Source organism: Pholcus phalangioides, unplaced genomic scaffold, assembly GCF_987345545.1.
Source record: "Pholcus phalangioides strain wild (caught in Gottingen) unplaced genomic scaffold, Ppha-v1.0 ptg000011l_1, whole genome shotgun sequence".
Lineage (NCBI taxonomy): Eukaryota > Metazoa > Arthropoda > Arachnida > Araneae > Pholcidae > Pholcus > Pholcus phalangioides.
This window is the reverse complement of record NW_028301604.1, coordinates 28,510,366-28,523,648: the sequence shown is the minus strand read 5'-3', so window position 1 is coordinate 28,523,648 and position 13,283 is coordinate 28,510,366. Positions and strand designations below refer to the sequence as shown.

The window sequence follows — 13,283 nt, the reverse complement described above, 5'->3', positions numbered from 1 at the left end:
GCTGGAAGAGATCTCGGCAACGGGATAAGTCCGGTGGCACAGACCCTGGCGTTCATTCATTCAGGCTCACAAATTTTGAAAATTAGAAATTTCGCATTTTTACTAATTTTCGTGAATTTGAATGACTAATTAGTTAATTAATTATCATCTTAATTAGCATCAGGATCGTTGTGATTGATAAATGACAAGCTTTCAAATTTATGAAAATTAAAAACTTCGCAATTTTTAGTAATTTTCACGAATTTGAATCACTAATTAGTTAATTAATTATGATCCTACTTAGCATCAGGATCGTTGTGATTGATAAATAATTTTACCAAAGGGCTTGGTAAAAGCCCGAAATGTATACGTCTTCAAGAGTATTTCGGGCTTTTACCAACTCGACTTCGGGCTTTTACCGTAACAGATACATTTAATTGTATCCGAATCAGGCGTTCTCTGTTGGAGTAATGGTTATAGTACTAGGCTCACGTACCGAAGGTTGTGTGTTCGGTTCGGTCTGAAGCCCATCCAAATTTTTTTCCCATATTTGCTATCATTTACCGATTTATTAAAAAATGTTTCCATTTTTGTTTCTGATTTAATCAAATGTGGTTTACGTGCATCGAGAAGACGATAATAACGGCTCGCGAAGCGAGCGCCCACTGAAGCTGGTCCGAGCTATCATTTACTGATTCAATAAAAAATGCTTTCATTTTTCGTAAATGAACTTTGAAATTCAGTTTCGCCCAAAACTGCGCCTCTCTCGTGATGTCTTGCTAGGTTTTTTGCTCGCAGTAACCAATGCTTCCTGTGTTACTAAGAAAGTAGGGATTGTAATTACGCGGCCTCTGGTCTTTGCTCCTGGTTTCTCTTACGTTATCATTCCACCAGATGTTAGGTCTCTGATATGCTGTTCTCCTCACCCTAGCCTTAGTGCATAATTCTTCCAAATCATCTTGCACTTCCTGAATATATTCATTGAAGTTTGAGTTATTTAGTTTAGTTTCTAAGTACTTTTCTCTAATTTCCTGTAATCCACTGTGTGGAATATCCGGAGTCTATGTTTTTCAGTTTGTGTATCCTCCTCACGTTCATCTTCCTTGCTTTTGTTTTACTTTATACGTGATGAGTCTGTGATCACTCAAACTGATATTGTCTGAGACCTTCCAATCGACTATCTTATCTATCAAGTTTTTTGTAAGTGTTAGGTCTATCCAGGATTTCCCCTCTTTTGCAAAAGAACGTTGAGTTATCCTCTGAATTATTTTCCACTTTAACGTTGTGCCTTTCGATAAACCTTTCCATAATTGCTCCTCTTCTGTCACCCTGTCGTGGTCCCCACAGCACTGATTTGAGTTGAAGTTTCCGTTGATTACCACTCCTACATCTGGATTATTCAACAGAATCGGTAGCAGGTCAGGCAGCACACACCTATATCCCGAGTGGGTTCCCAGTATACAGTTACAAATATTTTGGGTTCGCTTTCCGTTTGGACTTCTATTGCTACCGTGTTTTCTTCCCTTATCAGTATAGTTATGTTTTTCCCATGGATTTTAGTTATACCACTGCCACTTTGGGGTTTTCATTCGAAGCAATCACTGTGTGTGTCTGGAAATGAGGCCAGTTTGTTTTTACATTTGTATGGATCGTTAATGCTGACGATTATGATTTCCTTCTTCCACATGTTCTTTACTAGTTGTAGAGGACATAAATCATACAGATCTAATAATATACAATCATTTAGATTGTGATGTGTCCACACCTTAATTCCCTTCCCTTGTATTTAGAGTTCATTTGTATAACTAGACTTTATTTACTTCTTCGTTAAAACTTGGGCATCTGGGACTTTTGTAACTATGATCGGTGCTCCAATTCGTTTTCTTCTTTTTGTTATGTCTTATGCAGTTAGGAAATTTTGTGAATTTTTCACAAGCTTCGTCTCCATGCCCCTTTTCACCACGGTTTCTACAATTTTTTTCATTTTTGGTGTGTTTTGCTAGATGTCCATAGCCGTAGCAATTCAAGCACTGCTGAGGAACTGCGTGTTCACTAATTCTGCTTTTAATCCATCCTATGATGACATGACCTTCTTTTTTTTTTGTTGGATTTTCTCCAAATCTTTTTATCACATTCGACTATCCAGTTTTTTTCCGACACTAGTTGGGTAGCTCTTTATCACTTTCATATTATCGCCTCTCCCCAAATCGTATTGTCTTGCAAGTTCTTCCACGAGTTTCGTTTCATCTATATCTGGGTGAGTGTCACTCTTATCTTTACCCTCGGTTTTTTTTCCTTTCGGATAGCTGACATTTAAATGTTTGGTTTCCTCATTTTTCTTCAGTTCGTTCACTATTCTTTCTCGATCTTCATTAGTCTGAGTTCTTATAAGCAAGTTTCCCTGTGCTGTTTCCCAGTGTTCAAGGACCCCTACTTTCATTTCGGTCAGTTTTACTACTTTCTGTATAATTTCCTTGATTTTCACTCCTCTTGCACCATTGCTCTGTATAATCATTACCTCACCACGCTTCTCCCTCCGTTTTACTTCTCTCTGTCCACTCTTGTTTATCACCTCTCTAATTGCATTGGCGTATGTAGCAACTCTTTCATTTCCCTGTCTATTCCTCATCTCATTCACTCCTCCTTCATTTTGTTCCAGTCTTCGACCAAATTCTCGTAATAAATCGGCCACCTCTTCCTTGGCTTCCTTCTCGTTTGGCTTTTCGGTCACCAATGTCTCATCCCTTTCCTTTCTCAATTCGTTCTCTATTCGTTGTTGTTCACATTTCATCTCAGTCTCCCTTCTCCCAGACGCCCCCATTTCTTCAAGTTTTCCTATCCTCACGCACAATTCCTCATTCATCATTCTTTGTGCTTCGATCTCATCTCTATTCTTCACCAATTCCTGTGTTTCTGTGATTCCATTTCCCCTCTCAAAATTGTGTTAGTTTTTTCAAACGCCAGAGATCTTTCTTTGGCCGAAGCGAGCTCTCGCTGTAGTACCCTCATCTTCTTCTTAATTGCCTCTCGTTCCTCCACCACTGCCATGAAGTTATTTTTGAGATCTTTATATTTTTAGTTTTTCGTGGCTTGACATAGGGTCCGGGGTTGTTTCCCCGTGGCCGTTTCCACATTACAGGATCTCAAGTTTCTCATAATATCTTAATATAATCTTAATATCACTCATGTTGAGATCTTTCATCTCTTCACCTCGGATTTAACCCTGTTCAGGACCGAAGCCCCGGTGCTAGAAATCCCCGCATAGAAGTATTTAACCTCAAGTCCGTAATCACCGTCTCAGCCCCAGGCGACGCATCTGTATATGTGTATTAATATAATTTATATGTATATATATATATTGACAACTGGGTTAGAATAATCGAGAGCGTACTTACTATTTTCATATATATCTATCAAACAGGATTCAGTTTCCTATTTATGCTGTCCACAAAAAAATTAGGATTCAATTGAGTGAAATGAAACTTTTGCCAAAATTTTGGGATTCGAGTCGTATAATTGAAGTTGTGTGGCTCATAAATGAAATATGTTAACATGTCAAGGTATAGAGTATAATCGACGCCGAACCTAAACGTGTGCAAACGTGAAAGTCATACAAATGAGAGTCGTATAAACAGGGTTCTGCTGTAAATAAGGAAATTCTCGGGAAATACAATTTCCCGTTCCCGATTCACGTAGGCTCCAAAATGTCAGGCATTTGGAAACCCTAGTTACAAATGTTTGCGCTTAACACAATCAGACACTAAAATGAAAAATTTAAATAATAAATAATTATAAAACGTAGTGAAATAAACGTATTTCTCGACAAATTAAAATCAAATGATGAGATGAAACCTTACGATCGTTTCGAAACCACTATGGGTTTCGTTTTCAAAGGATAAAATTAAATAAAAATATCTAAGATGAAAAGGACTAGAAAAAAATGGCTATCACGACGGATTCTTGCAAAAAATGAACTTGACTTGACTGTAATATTATTCAGGGCTTTAACCTACAAAAAACTGAAAGATATAGCGAGCGCTTAGTTGATGATGATGATATGTTGGTTTGTGAAATTCTCTGATTGATGTATGAATTGGTGATGTATTATAAAATATTTCAGTACAAGAAATGGATTTCATGGGGAGGGAATCGATGGCGTTGATTTTATCGTTAACAAAATTTTTCCCGTATATTTTAATAAAGCTTCCTTCGTAGAAATCTGAATACGCTGGCATTCAACTTTTTTGAATGATTCTAGCTTCAGAGAAGTTGAATGAAGGGATTTTCATTCCAGCAATGAGAAACGATCGCAGATTTTCCAAAATCCTGATTCTTTACATGTGATGTTTTCTTTTAACTGTATTTCCAATGACCTTTTCTTTGTCTGTCCTGTACATCCATGTGAACATTTAACACACGGAATAAAATAAATGCCTCATTGTTTTCCCACCGGTAGGAGGTCTTTGGGCGGGGGGCGTTTAATGATAAATTCTTGCAAGATCTGAGAAAAACATCGAACCCGAAATGAGAAAGAGTAGATATAGTTTATAGTTTTAGACGAGTGACATGAAGGAAATGGCATAATCATCCATGTTTCTCGTCCAGTTTCCTAACGCTGAATCCCCACTGGCCACACTACGCGATTTCGAGCTGCGCAAAACCGGTTTTTTGGATGTGGCTACGTAAAATCGACCATTAAAATCGGCTGGTCTCTGCCAGCCACACCCAAAAAAACTCATTCCTTCAAGTGGTTCATAATTTGAAATAAATTTCTGTGAGGAAACATTTTTTTATATCATACGCACATATGAATGTATACAAAAAAAAAGAAGAAACATACAAATAAACATTAATGATATAAAGTTGAAAAAAAAAAACACACACACACACTTCTTTTTCTTTTAATTATCAGTATTATTAGTTTAGCCGCCAATTGAACCAAGTACAAAATAATGTTATCAGATTTCCTATTTCTATGAAGATATAAAATACGAAAAAAATTAAATAATAAATTTATAATTGGTAATTGATGTGATTTTGCAATTTCAAATGTTTCGAACAAGTATAATTCATATTTTGTATATTATATTTGATTTAGTGCACAGAACATGGAATGCAATGCTTAGTATGTTCTTACACAGATAAGCCAAGAAAAAAGGAATATAGAGCCTGCATTGTTCATAGGTGCTAAAAAACATCAATTTCGTTAACCACATTCTCAGAATAATTTACGATTCAAACAGTTTATTGGAAAAAAGGATAGCAACTTAAAACATTTTCGGGTTTACGTGTGTCTTTTGACTGCATGAATGCGATTTTGAAAAATTAAATTGGAGTAATTTCACAATCGGTCCAAACAGTTATCACGATGAAAGTACGTAGTGGTTTTTGGGAGAACGGCTGTTTCAGGATCATGACAAAATACTCGACCAGTCATATTCCTAGGACTAGAGAATAGGCTCGGATTATGAATGGATATAATATATGAATGAATATAATATATGAATGAATATAATATATGAATGAATATAATATATGAATGAATATAATATATGAATGAATATAATATATGAATGAATATAATATATGAATGAATATAATATATGAATGAATATAATATATGAATGAATATAATATATGAATAAAAAGCCTAGTTTTTCTGGCACTTCAGCCAGATTGCAAATAAAGGAGAAATGCAACCAATTAACGTAATTCGAGGCCAGCCAGAAACATAGCAGACAACAGGTATCTGGAAAGTTGTCAGATTGGTTTTTGATGCTAAAATTGCAGTTTATCACGACTTGAGTGATTTTGAAAGCGGCTTATATGAGAAAAGGGGCCCAAGGGATGACCTCTTTAAAAAGTTTTGAAAAAACTACCACATTTAAATATGCTCAGAAATATAAAGAAATCCGGGGAAATTATCATAGATCACTCAAAAAAAAAAACTTTAATATTAATATTTTAAACGCCAATAGAGGCTGAGAATGAATTTAAAAATCCCGCAACGTCCTAAAGAGTGACATCATTCAAACAACACATGATCAAGAACAGCCAACACCTTCTATAGCAGAAAGCCTCCGCGCGAAGCTCGTGACGTCACTGAAGTTGTCCATTTCAACTTTAGTCATAGAATATACTGCAAAAAAAGGTAAAGATTTCGCATACGTCAGATTGCTATATCCAATGGCTACAGGTGAAATGGATGACTTCAGTGACGTCAAAGCTTCGCGTGGAGAGGCTTTTTGCTATAGAAGGTACAGCACACAGAAAAAGAAAGAGAAAAAAAAAGAGCTAGGAGTGTGTAAAGAGAGTGAAAAGAAATTTTATATAGACATCGTAAAAAAAGCTCGAGAGGCAACGAATAGCCAACTACTATCATTTTTAATAATTTTTTGCGGCTTTAATAATTGCACTCCGCCGCTAATTATTTTGTTTTTATGTATTTTTAGGTGGGATGAATATAATTGAATTTTTTCATAATTTTTTGAGGACGAAATCATGGGACCCTTTCCTTGTTAGTAGTCAACGCTCATGTTAGGTGGGTCACTGCATTTCCGAGGTAGAGATGAAATTTACATTTTTGCACACAACCATCGCAAAATGTGTACGGATATGTTTAAAACCCCATAAAACCATGGACCTTGCATGCCAATAGGAGACTGTTTAAGCTGGTAGAGGCTCTGTCATGGTATGGGACGTGTATAGTTGGCATGATATGGGTCCCTTGATAAGGCTACAGAAGGGCTAAATGGTAACCAGTACGTAAACATCCTTTCCAATCACTTACACCTATTCATGTCCCGTGTGCATTTCGACGGGGTTCGGCACTTCCAACAGGACAATGCAACACCACACACGTCGGAAGCTGCTACCGAGTGGCCCCAAGAACTCTCTTCTAACTTCAGCATCCTCCGTGGCCACCTAAATCCCTAGACATGAACAATATTGAGCATATATGGAATACCATGCAACGTGCTGTACAAAATTACATCGCATCGTTAAGGAATTGTGGACTGCCCTCAGAGAATCATGTGAATTGACTTCAGTATACTTTCACACATTAGTGGAGTCCATACCACGTCGTGTTGCTGCAGTTCTAGTGTTCGAGGGGGAGCTATACGATATTAGGTAGGTGTACCAGTTTTTCTGGCACTTCAGATTATAAATATAGTGATACCTCAGTTTGCGAATTTTTCTGCTAACGAAGATTTTTTCTCAAGGTTTTTAAGCCTTGGCTAACGAATGCTTCATTTAATATGGATGAACTTGCAACATAACGCAGTCGCGTTGTGAGCTGAATTTTAGCCGATTTAATTTGTGTCTGCCTCGGAATCATTTTCCAGATATACCTCTATTTCTTTTTTACAAAGATTTTGAGCTATTTTATGTAAAAGAAGAAAAAGTACCAACTTAAATTATTTGGTGCACACAAAAGTAAGACTCTCAACGTCAAATTGAACGATTTGGATGTTCTAAAAAGCTTACTTTATTAATCTGCATGCATGAAACCGAGAAATGAGCTGATCGCTTAACACCGGTAAACACTTATTACCCCCCGCCCCCTCAATATTTATTCAACACAACTGGGTTGTGTATAAAATGTAAAACATAAATATCTTCAGTTTCTCTTCTTCTTTTTTCTCCTCTAAATCCTCCTACATCTAATTATATACTTCTGTTGATCTCGGTCTTCAGTCTGTTTTATTTATTTTTAATATTGCTTCTTAGTGTTTTATAAAAAAACTTATGTCTAAATTCAGGCAGACTCCAGAACGAATCAAACGATTTTCCATAGAAACCTATGAGGAGAAATCATGTTTCAGTTATCACAAATTTCAGCTAACGAATGATTCCGGAAGGAATAATTTTCATTAGCCGAGATATCACTGTGTGTGTGTATATATATATACAGGATGTTTTAGCTTACGAGTACAAACTTTTAGAGATGGTCAGTTGCACGAAGACAAATTGGAATCATAGACAGAGTGATTCTAAATTCATGGAACAGACTTTGAAAGGAAACTTTTAAGAAAAGACACCTATAAATAAGCATTTTTGATCCTAGAATGTGCGGTCGAATCGCGATGGCAAAGGTGGTACAGGGAGTTTTTAGAGAGCGCTCAACAGCACTTCACCAAAAACAAATATCATACTTTTCCTACAAATTTGCTGCGATATGTGCTATCAACCATTCGAGGGTGCATATGCACGTTCGGATTGGATTGGAGTTTGTTTTTTATTGGTGCAAGGACTATCAAGGTTATGCTGCGCCAAACAATGATCAAGTGGTACAATGACTTGTGGTAGAATTTGCGTTACCCACACACACACACAGGTTGCACCATAAAAATACTTACCACATTACAGTACCGTGAACCATCGAATGGTTGATTGCATTTATTGCAGCAAATCCGTCAGAAATATAATAATGATATTTGCTTTTGGTGAAGTCCTGTTGTACACTCTCTAAAACAGACGTCTTCAACCTTATTATAGTAGCGAGCACTATCAGTATCCATCATCAAAAAAAGAGCACCCTTATGGTAAGTTACATGTATGCCTTTATAAGTTATATGATTAAAATCAATGTGATTTTAATCTTTTAATGAATTTGTACAAGATGTTTAATTAGGATGTTGACCAAATGCTCGCGAGCACGAAATAGGACACGAGCATCGAGCACTATGGGTAATTCATGGACCACCATGGTGCTCGCGAGCAACGGATTGAAGATGCCTGCTTTAAAAACACCCTCTACTGCTTTTGCTCTTGTGATTCGACCGCAAGAGCAAAGAAGATGACCGAAAATGATTGTTTAAGAGTCTCATATCACCTTTTCAAAGTCTGTCCTATGAGTTGGAGCTATTTTCGATTAACGAATCTGATATATGCGAAACTGATTATTTTTGTCTGCATTTAGGAAATAAAAGGGGGAAAAGATAATTGGAGTAGGTCTTTTCTCCTTCGTTATTTTTCATTTACATCCAACACATATCCCTTATACCGGTGGCTTCTAATATTTTTGACTCACGGAGCATTTTCTGAATCAATTTATATGAAAAACTCTCCTCTCTCCCTTAACCTTTTTTATTTCCTTTTATTGAGTTATTCATTTATACGTACTTTCCTGGAATGGCTATGGAGCACTTAGGGCTCCGCGTAGCATAGGTTGGGAACCGCTGACTTATATTTTTTATGCAGTTTGTATTTGTAATACACACACAAGGCGTCTATAATTAAATCTAATGTTTTCATACCTGTCAGAAGCTTTAGTCACCTATCAGAAAGCTATGAATTTTAAGGAACGACTTATTGAAGGAATGGGAAAGAAATTGAAAGCAAGCCAAAATATCAATTCCGAAAAAGATGCATGTGTTGGTGAAGTTAGAACTTCAAAAAAAGAAATAATCAACAATTAAAATCCCAAAAGCTCTCGTTAAATTGTATAAAAGTATTTATAGAATCCGAGACAAAAATGACTGCTTAAAGCGAATAGAAAAATTTTAAATGGGATTTTTCTCATATAAAAAAGCATGGGAAGCTAAGATCGTGCACCTACCCCCTCAAGCTGTTTCCTACAGTTTTATAATTATCTGGCTCAGAACATGCAACTCTAATTACAGATAACTAATTACGATTAACTCTAATTACAGATAACTAATTATGATTAACTCTAATTACAGATAACTAATTACGATTAACTCTAATTACAGATACCCTGTATACTAAGGTTTTGAAATAAACACCATAGAAACATCATCCAGGGGGTGTACCACCTTCTGATTCTTAATAACCAATCATCCATACGTAAGAATCGGTTCGTAAGAATTACGTTAAGAATCGAGCTCCGAATGCAACCACGATGTGATTGTTAAAAGTTATTCTTAAGGTCACGTGACGATGGACAGGCCGATAAATTTCCCTTTTGGGGAATTTCGCCATTGGCCAATCAGCGCCCAGCTAAAAATTAACAACAGCTTGTTGTTGACAAGATGGAGAGGAAAAGAAATTTTAGAGCGGCGCTAGCCTGAAAAAATGGCGGAGATTATTTCAGCAAATGTGAATACGGTTTTGAAGCATACGGTTTTATGCATAATCACTGGTAAATGTGATAAATGTAGCAAAATTTATCAAACTTTATTGAAATAATCCGATATTATATCACTATTATCAACATATATGTGCTGTATATAGACTCTAACACTGTTTTCAACTCTCCCACACAACCTTCAGATAACTTTTCGATATAACTTTAAAAAGTCTGACGAATTCCTTATTTGGAAATAAAAATGCATTGTTAATTTTTTTTTCCATTTTTTAAAATATGAATCATAGAAAACTTCTATTAAAGAAAGAATTTAAGTTATCTCGCATAGAAGAAACAAAATGTTTACTAAGAATCAAGCTAAGAAGTGGGTAGCCTTGGTTCATAGTTAATATGGAACAAAAACGATTCTTAGTTAAGAATGTGGTAGCAAAGTTCTCTCTTGATTCTTAACTAAAGATCAAATCCATAGTTAAGAAGCGGATTCTTATTAAGAATCAGAAGGTGGTACATCCCCTGGATTGGAAACCGGGGACAAATTGCGCTATATTTTGTAGATCTCGACGCAGGATAAAGTCGATAGCCCGTGGTGGGATTCGTTGCGTGACTGTCTATAGACAAAATGTGCGATTTGTCTATAGCCAGTCACGCTATTTTGTCTATGAGTGTGGATGAACTTTAGAGTATTCTGGGGGGGGGGGCAGAGATACAGGTTAACTTACGAAGGGTGACGATGGTGACAAATGTTTGAGAGCCACGGTTCTATACCGTACAAGGTGAACACCAAGATTAACTTAAATAACTCGGATGTTATTAATCCTGCTAAAAACAAAAGCATACTCTAATAGAATGTGAAATTGTACACATGAGTACGTAGTGCATAGATAACATTGGAGAACATTTTTTTTCGTTTTCTGTTGCATGAGATTTTTCAACTGATCTAAGTTATTTCCTTATTGCTGATTTCAAATCTCAAATCGATTGCTCTCTACAAGCCCTAGCTTTTATGCAGTTTGATATACAGGGTGATTCAGAAAAGATGGTGGAAACTTTAAGAGGTAATAGTACACACCAATACAAACAAATTGCCATCATTTACAAATAATGTATGGTCTAACATGAACATTCCTGTTGAAATTTATCGGGAGAAAAAGAACACCATGCATGCAAATGTAACCTAGGGAAGAAGAAGAAACCGTATGCAAATCTGCGTCACAGTCAATAAAAGACGCGGATGATATTCCTGTGAAGTTATTCCAGCGTGCAACCGTTCTAACAATTGTAACGTACGGGATGGCGTCCACGCCTTTTATTCACTGTGACGCAGATTTGCAGACGGTTTCTTCTTCTTCCTCAGGTTGCATTTACATGCATGGTGTTCTTTTTCTCCCAATAAATTTCAACAGGAAAACCGTTTTAACGTTTGCGAAGCGGCCGTTTCGAAACGCGCAAGCGCGTTTGCGTTTCATGTTAGACCATGCATTATTTTATGACAATTGCTTGTATTGGTATGTACGCTGGTGAAATAAATTAAGAGAATTTGCATATTTTATCGAATTTCATGAAAAGAACTGAACTGAATGTAAAACCACTGCTTCTAGACAAAAATGCAAATCTTGTACGCCAAATACGTAAGCGTACACGTGTGTGTAGGCGGAGCCAGTAGAGAAACAGGTTTTATAAGCGCGCATAAGTTAAGACGCATTTCGTTCGCTAGCACACCTCGGCGAATTTCTTGGTGTTATTTTGCAGCAATCGGTTAATTTCAAATTGTAACAGTAAAAATGAGTAACCACCAACGTTTAGATGATGGAATGAGGTGGCGAATTGTGGGGAGGCTAGAAGCAGGGTAATCTCAAGTCCAGATTTGTAGAGAGTTGAATTTAACGCCCAGCGTCGATGGAAACAGTTCCAGGATACCGGATCCATCGAGAGAAAGCTTGGGCAAGGTCGTCCAAGAGCCACGACGGCCAGAGAAGATCGCCATTTGTCGATTATAGCGAGGCGTAACAGGAGTGCTACAGCTTCTCAGCTCTCTCGTGACTTGTATGCAGCCACAGGAACCCGTGTATCAAGGGTGACTGTTTCCAAAAGACTTCATGAGAGAGGGTTGTTTGCAAGAAAATCTGCTGTTTGCGTCCCGCTCACTTCTACGGACAGGAGAATCCGTTTATCATGGTGCAGAGAGCATAGAGATTGGAGTATGAATCAATGGGCGACCGCTCTCTTCACTGATGAGTCCCGGTTCAGCCTAAGCACCGATTCTCGCCGTGCGTTCATATGGAGAGAACCAGGGACCCGCTACCTACCCTCCAATGTCCGCGAAATCGACCATTATGGCGGAGGAGGTTTAATATTCTGGGCAGGCATCATGTTGAATGGCCGCACACCTCTCCATGTCTTTGAAAGAGGCACTATGACTGGTGTGAGGTATGAGGTCTTGGAGCCCTATGTTCGCCTTTTCAGGGGTGCAGTTGGCCCTGAGTTCATTTTAATGGACGATAACGAGAGGCCACATAGAGTTCTTCTGCTCGACGATTTTCTAGAGAGTGAGGATATTCGCCGGATGGATTGGCCAGCCAGATCTCCAGACCTTAACCCTATAGAGAATGTCTGGGACGCTCTGGGGAGGGCAATTGCAACTCGCAACCCCCCTCAGGGAACCATCCAGGGAATGAAAATAGCGTTGCTGAACGTGTGGGACCAATTGCCACAGGAAATGACAAACTGCCTTATTTCAAGTATGAAGTCACGCTGCAAGACCTGTATATCTGTAAGAGGGGACCATACCCCCTATTAACCCATCTATTAACCCATTTTTTTGTTTATTCTGCAACCGCTGTTTCATACCTTCCGATTCCAACGAGTGTTACGCACGATCATGCGTGTGTATTACAATTATTGAATGGTTATTTGTTTTGTATTGTATCAATGTATGTACATGTCAAATTTCATTAAAATCGGTACAGTAGTTCTAGAGATAATCGACCAAGTCTGCAAATTCTCTTAATTTCTTACACCCGTGTACTTTCCCATCTTAAAGTTCCCCCATCTTTTCTGAATCACCCTGTATACTGATACATGGCCAAAGGTCCTCGGGCTATTGACTATCGACTTACACTAGTTTAGTTGTTGCACTGTAATTGTACTACTATATGGATTCACTAATGTGTCAATCTGTGTTTATCTGTCTGGTAGTTTGAATTTTATAAATTTACTCCAGTGGTAGTAGCCACTTGAGTAAATTTAGTAAGTA

At 37.5% G+C, this 13,283-nt stretch overlaps 1 protein-coding gene across 1 annotated transcript in view; it reads right to left on the bottom strand.

Moving 5' to 3' along the window:
* Positions 1-4,864: 4,864 nt before the first annotated feature.
* Positions 4,865-13,283, bottom strand: part of LOC149080308 (pancreatic lipase-related protein 2-like) — a 196,774-nt gene continuing 188,355 nt past the window's right edge. The window contains exon 10 of the mRNA XM_089239435.1: positions 4,865-5,426. Coding sequence (XP_089095561.1) covers positions 5,321-5,426 — 106 coding nt within the window. The 3' untranslated portion in view covers positions 4,865-5,320. The remainder of the gene's footprint in view (positions 5,427-13,283) is intronic.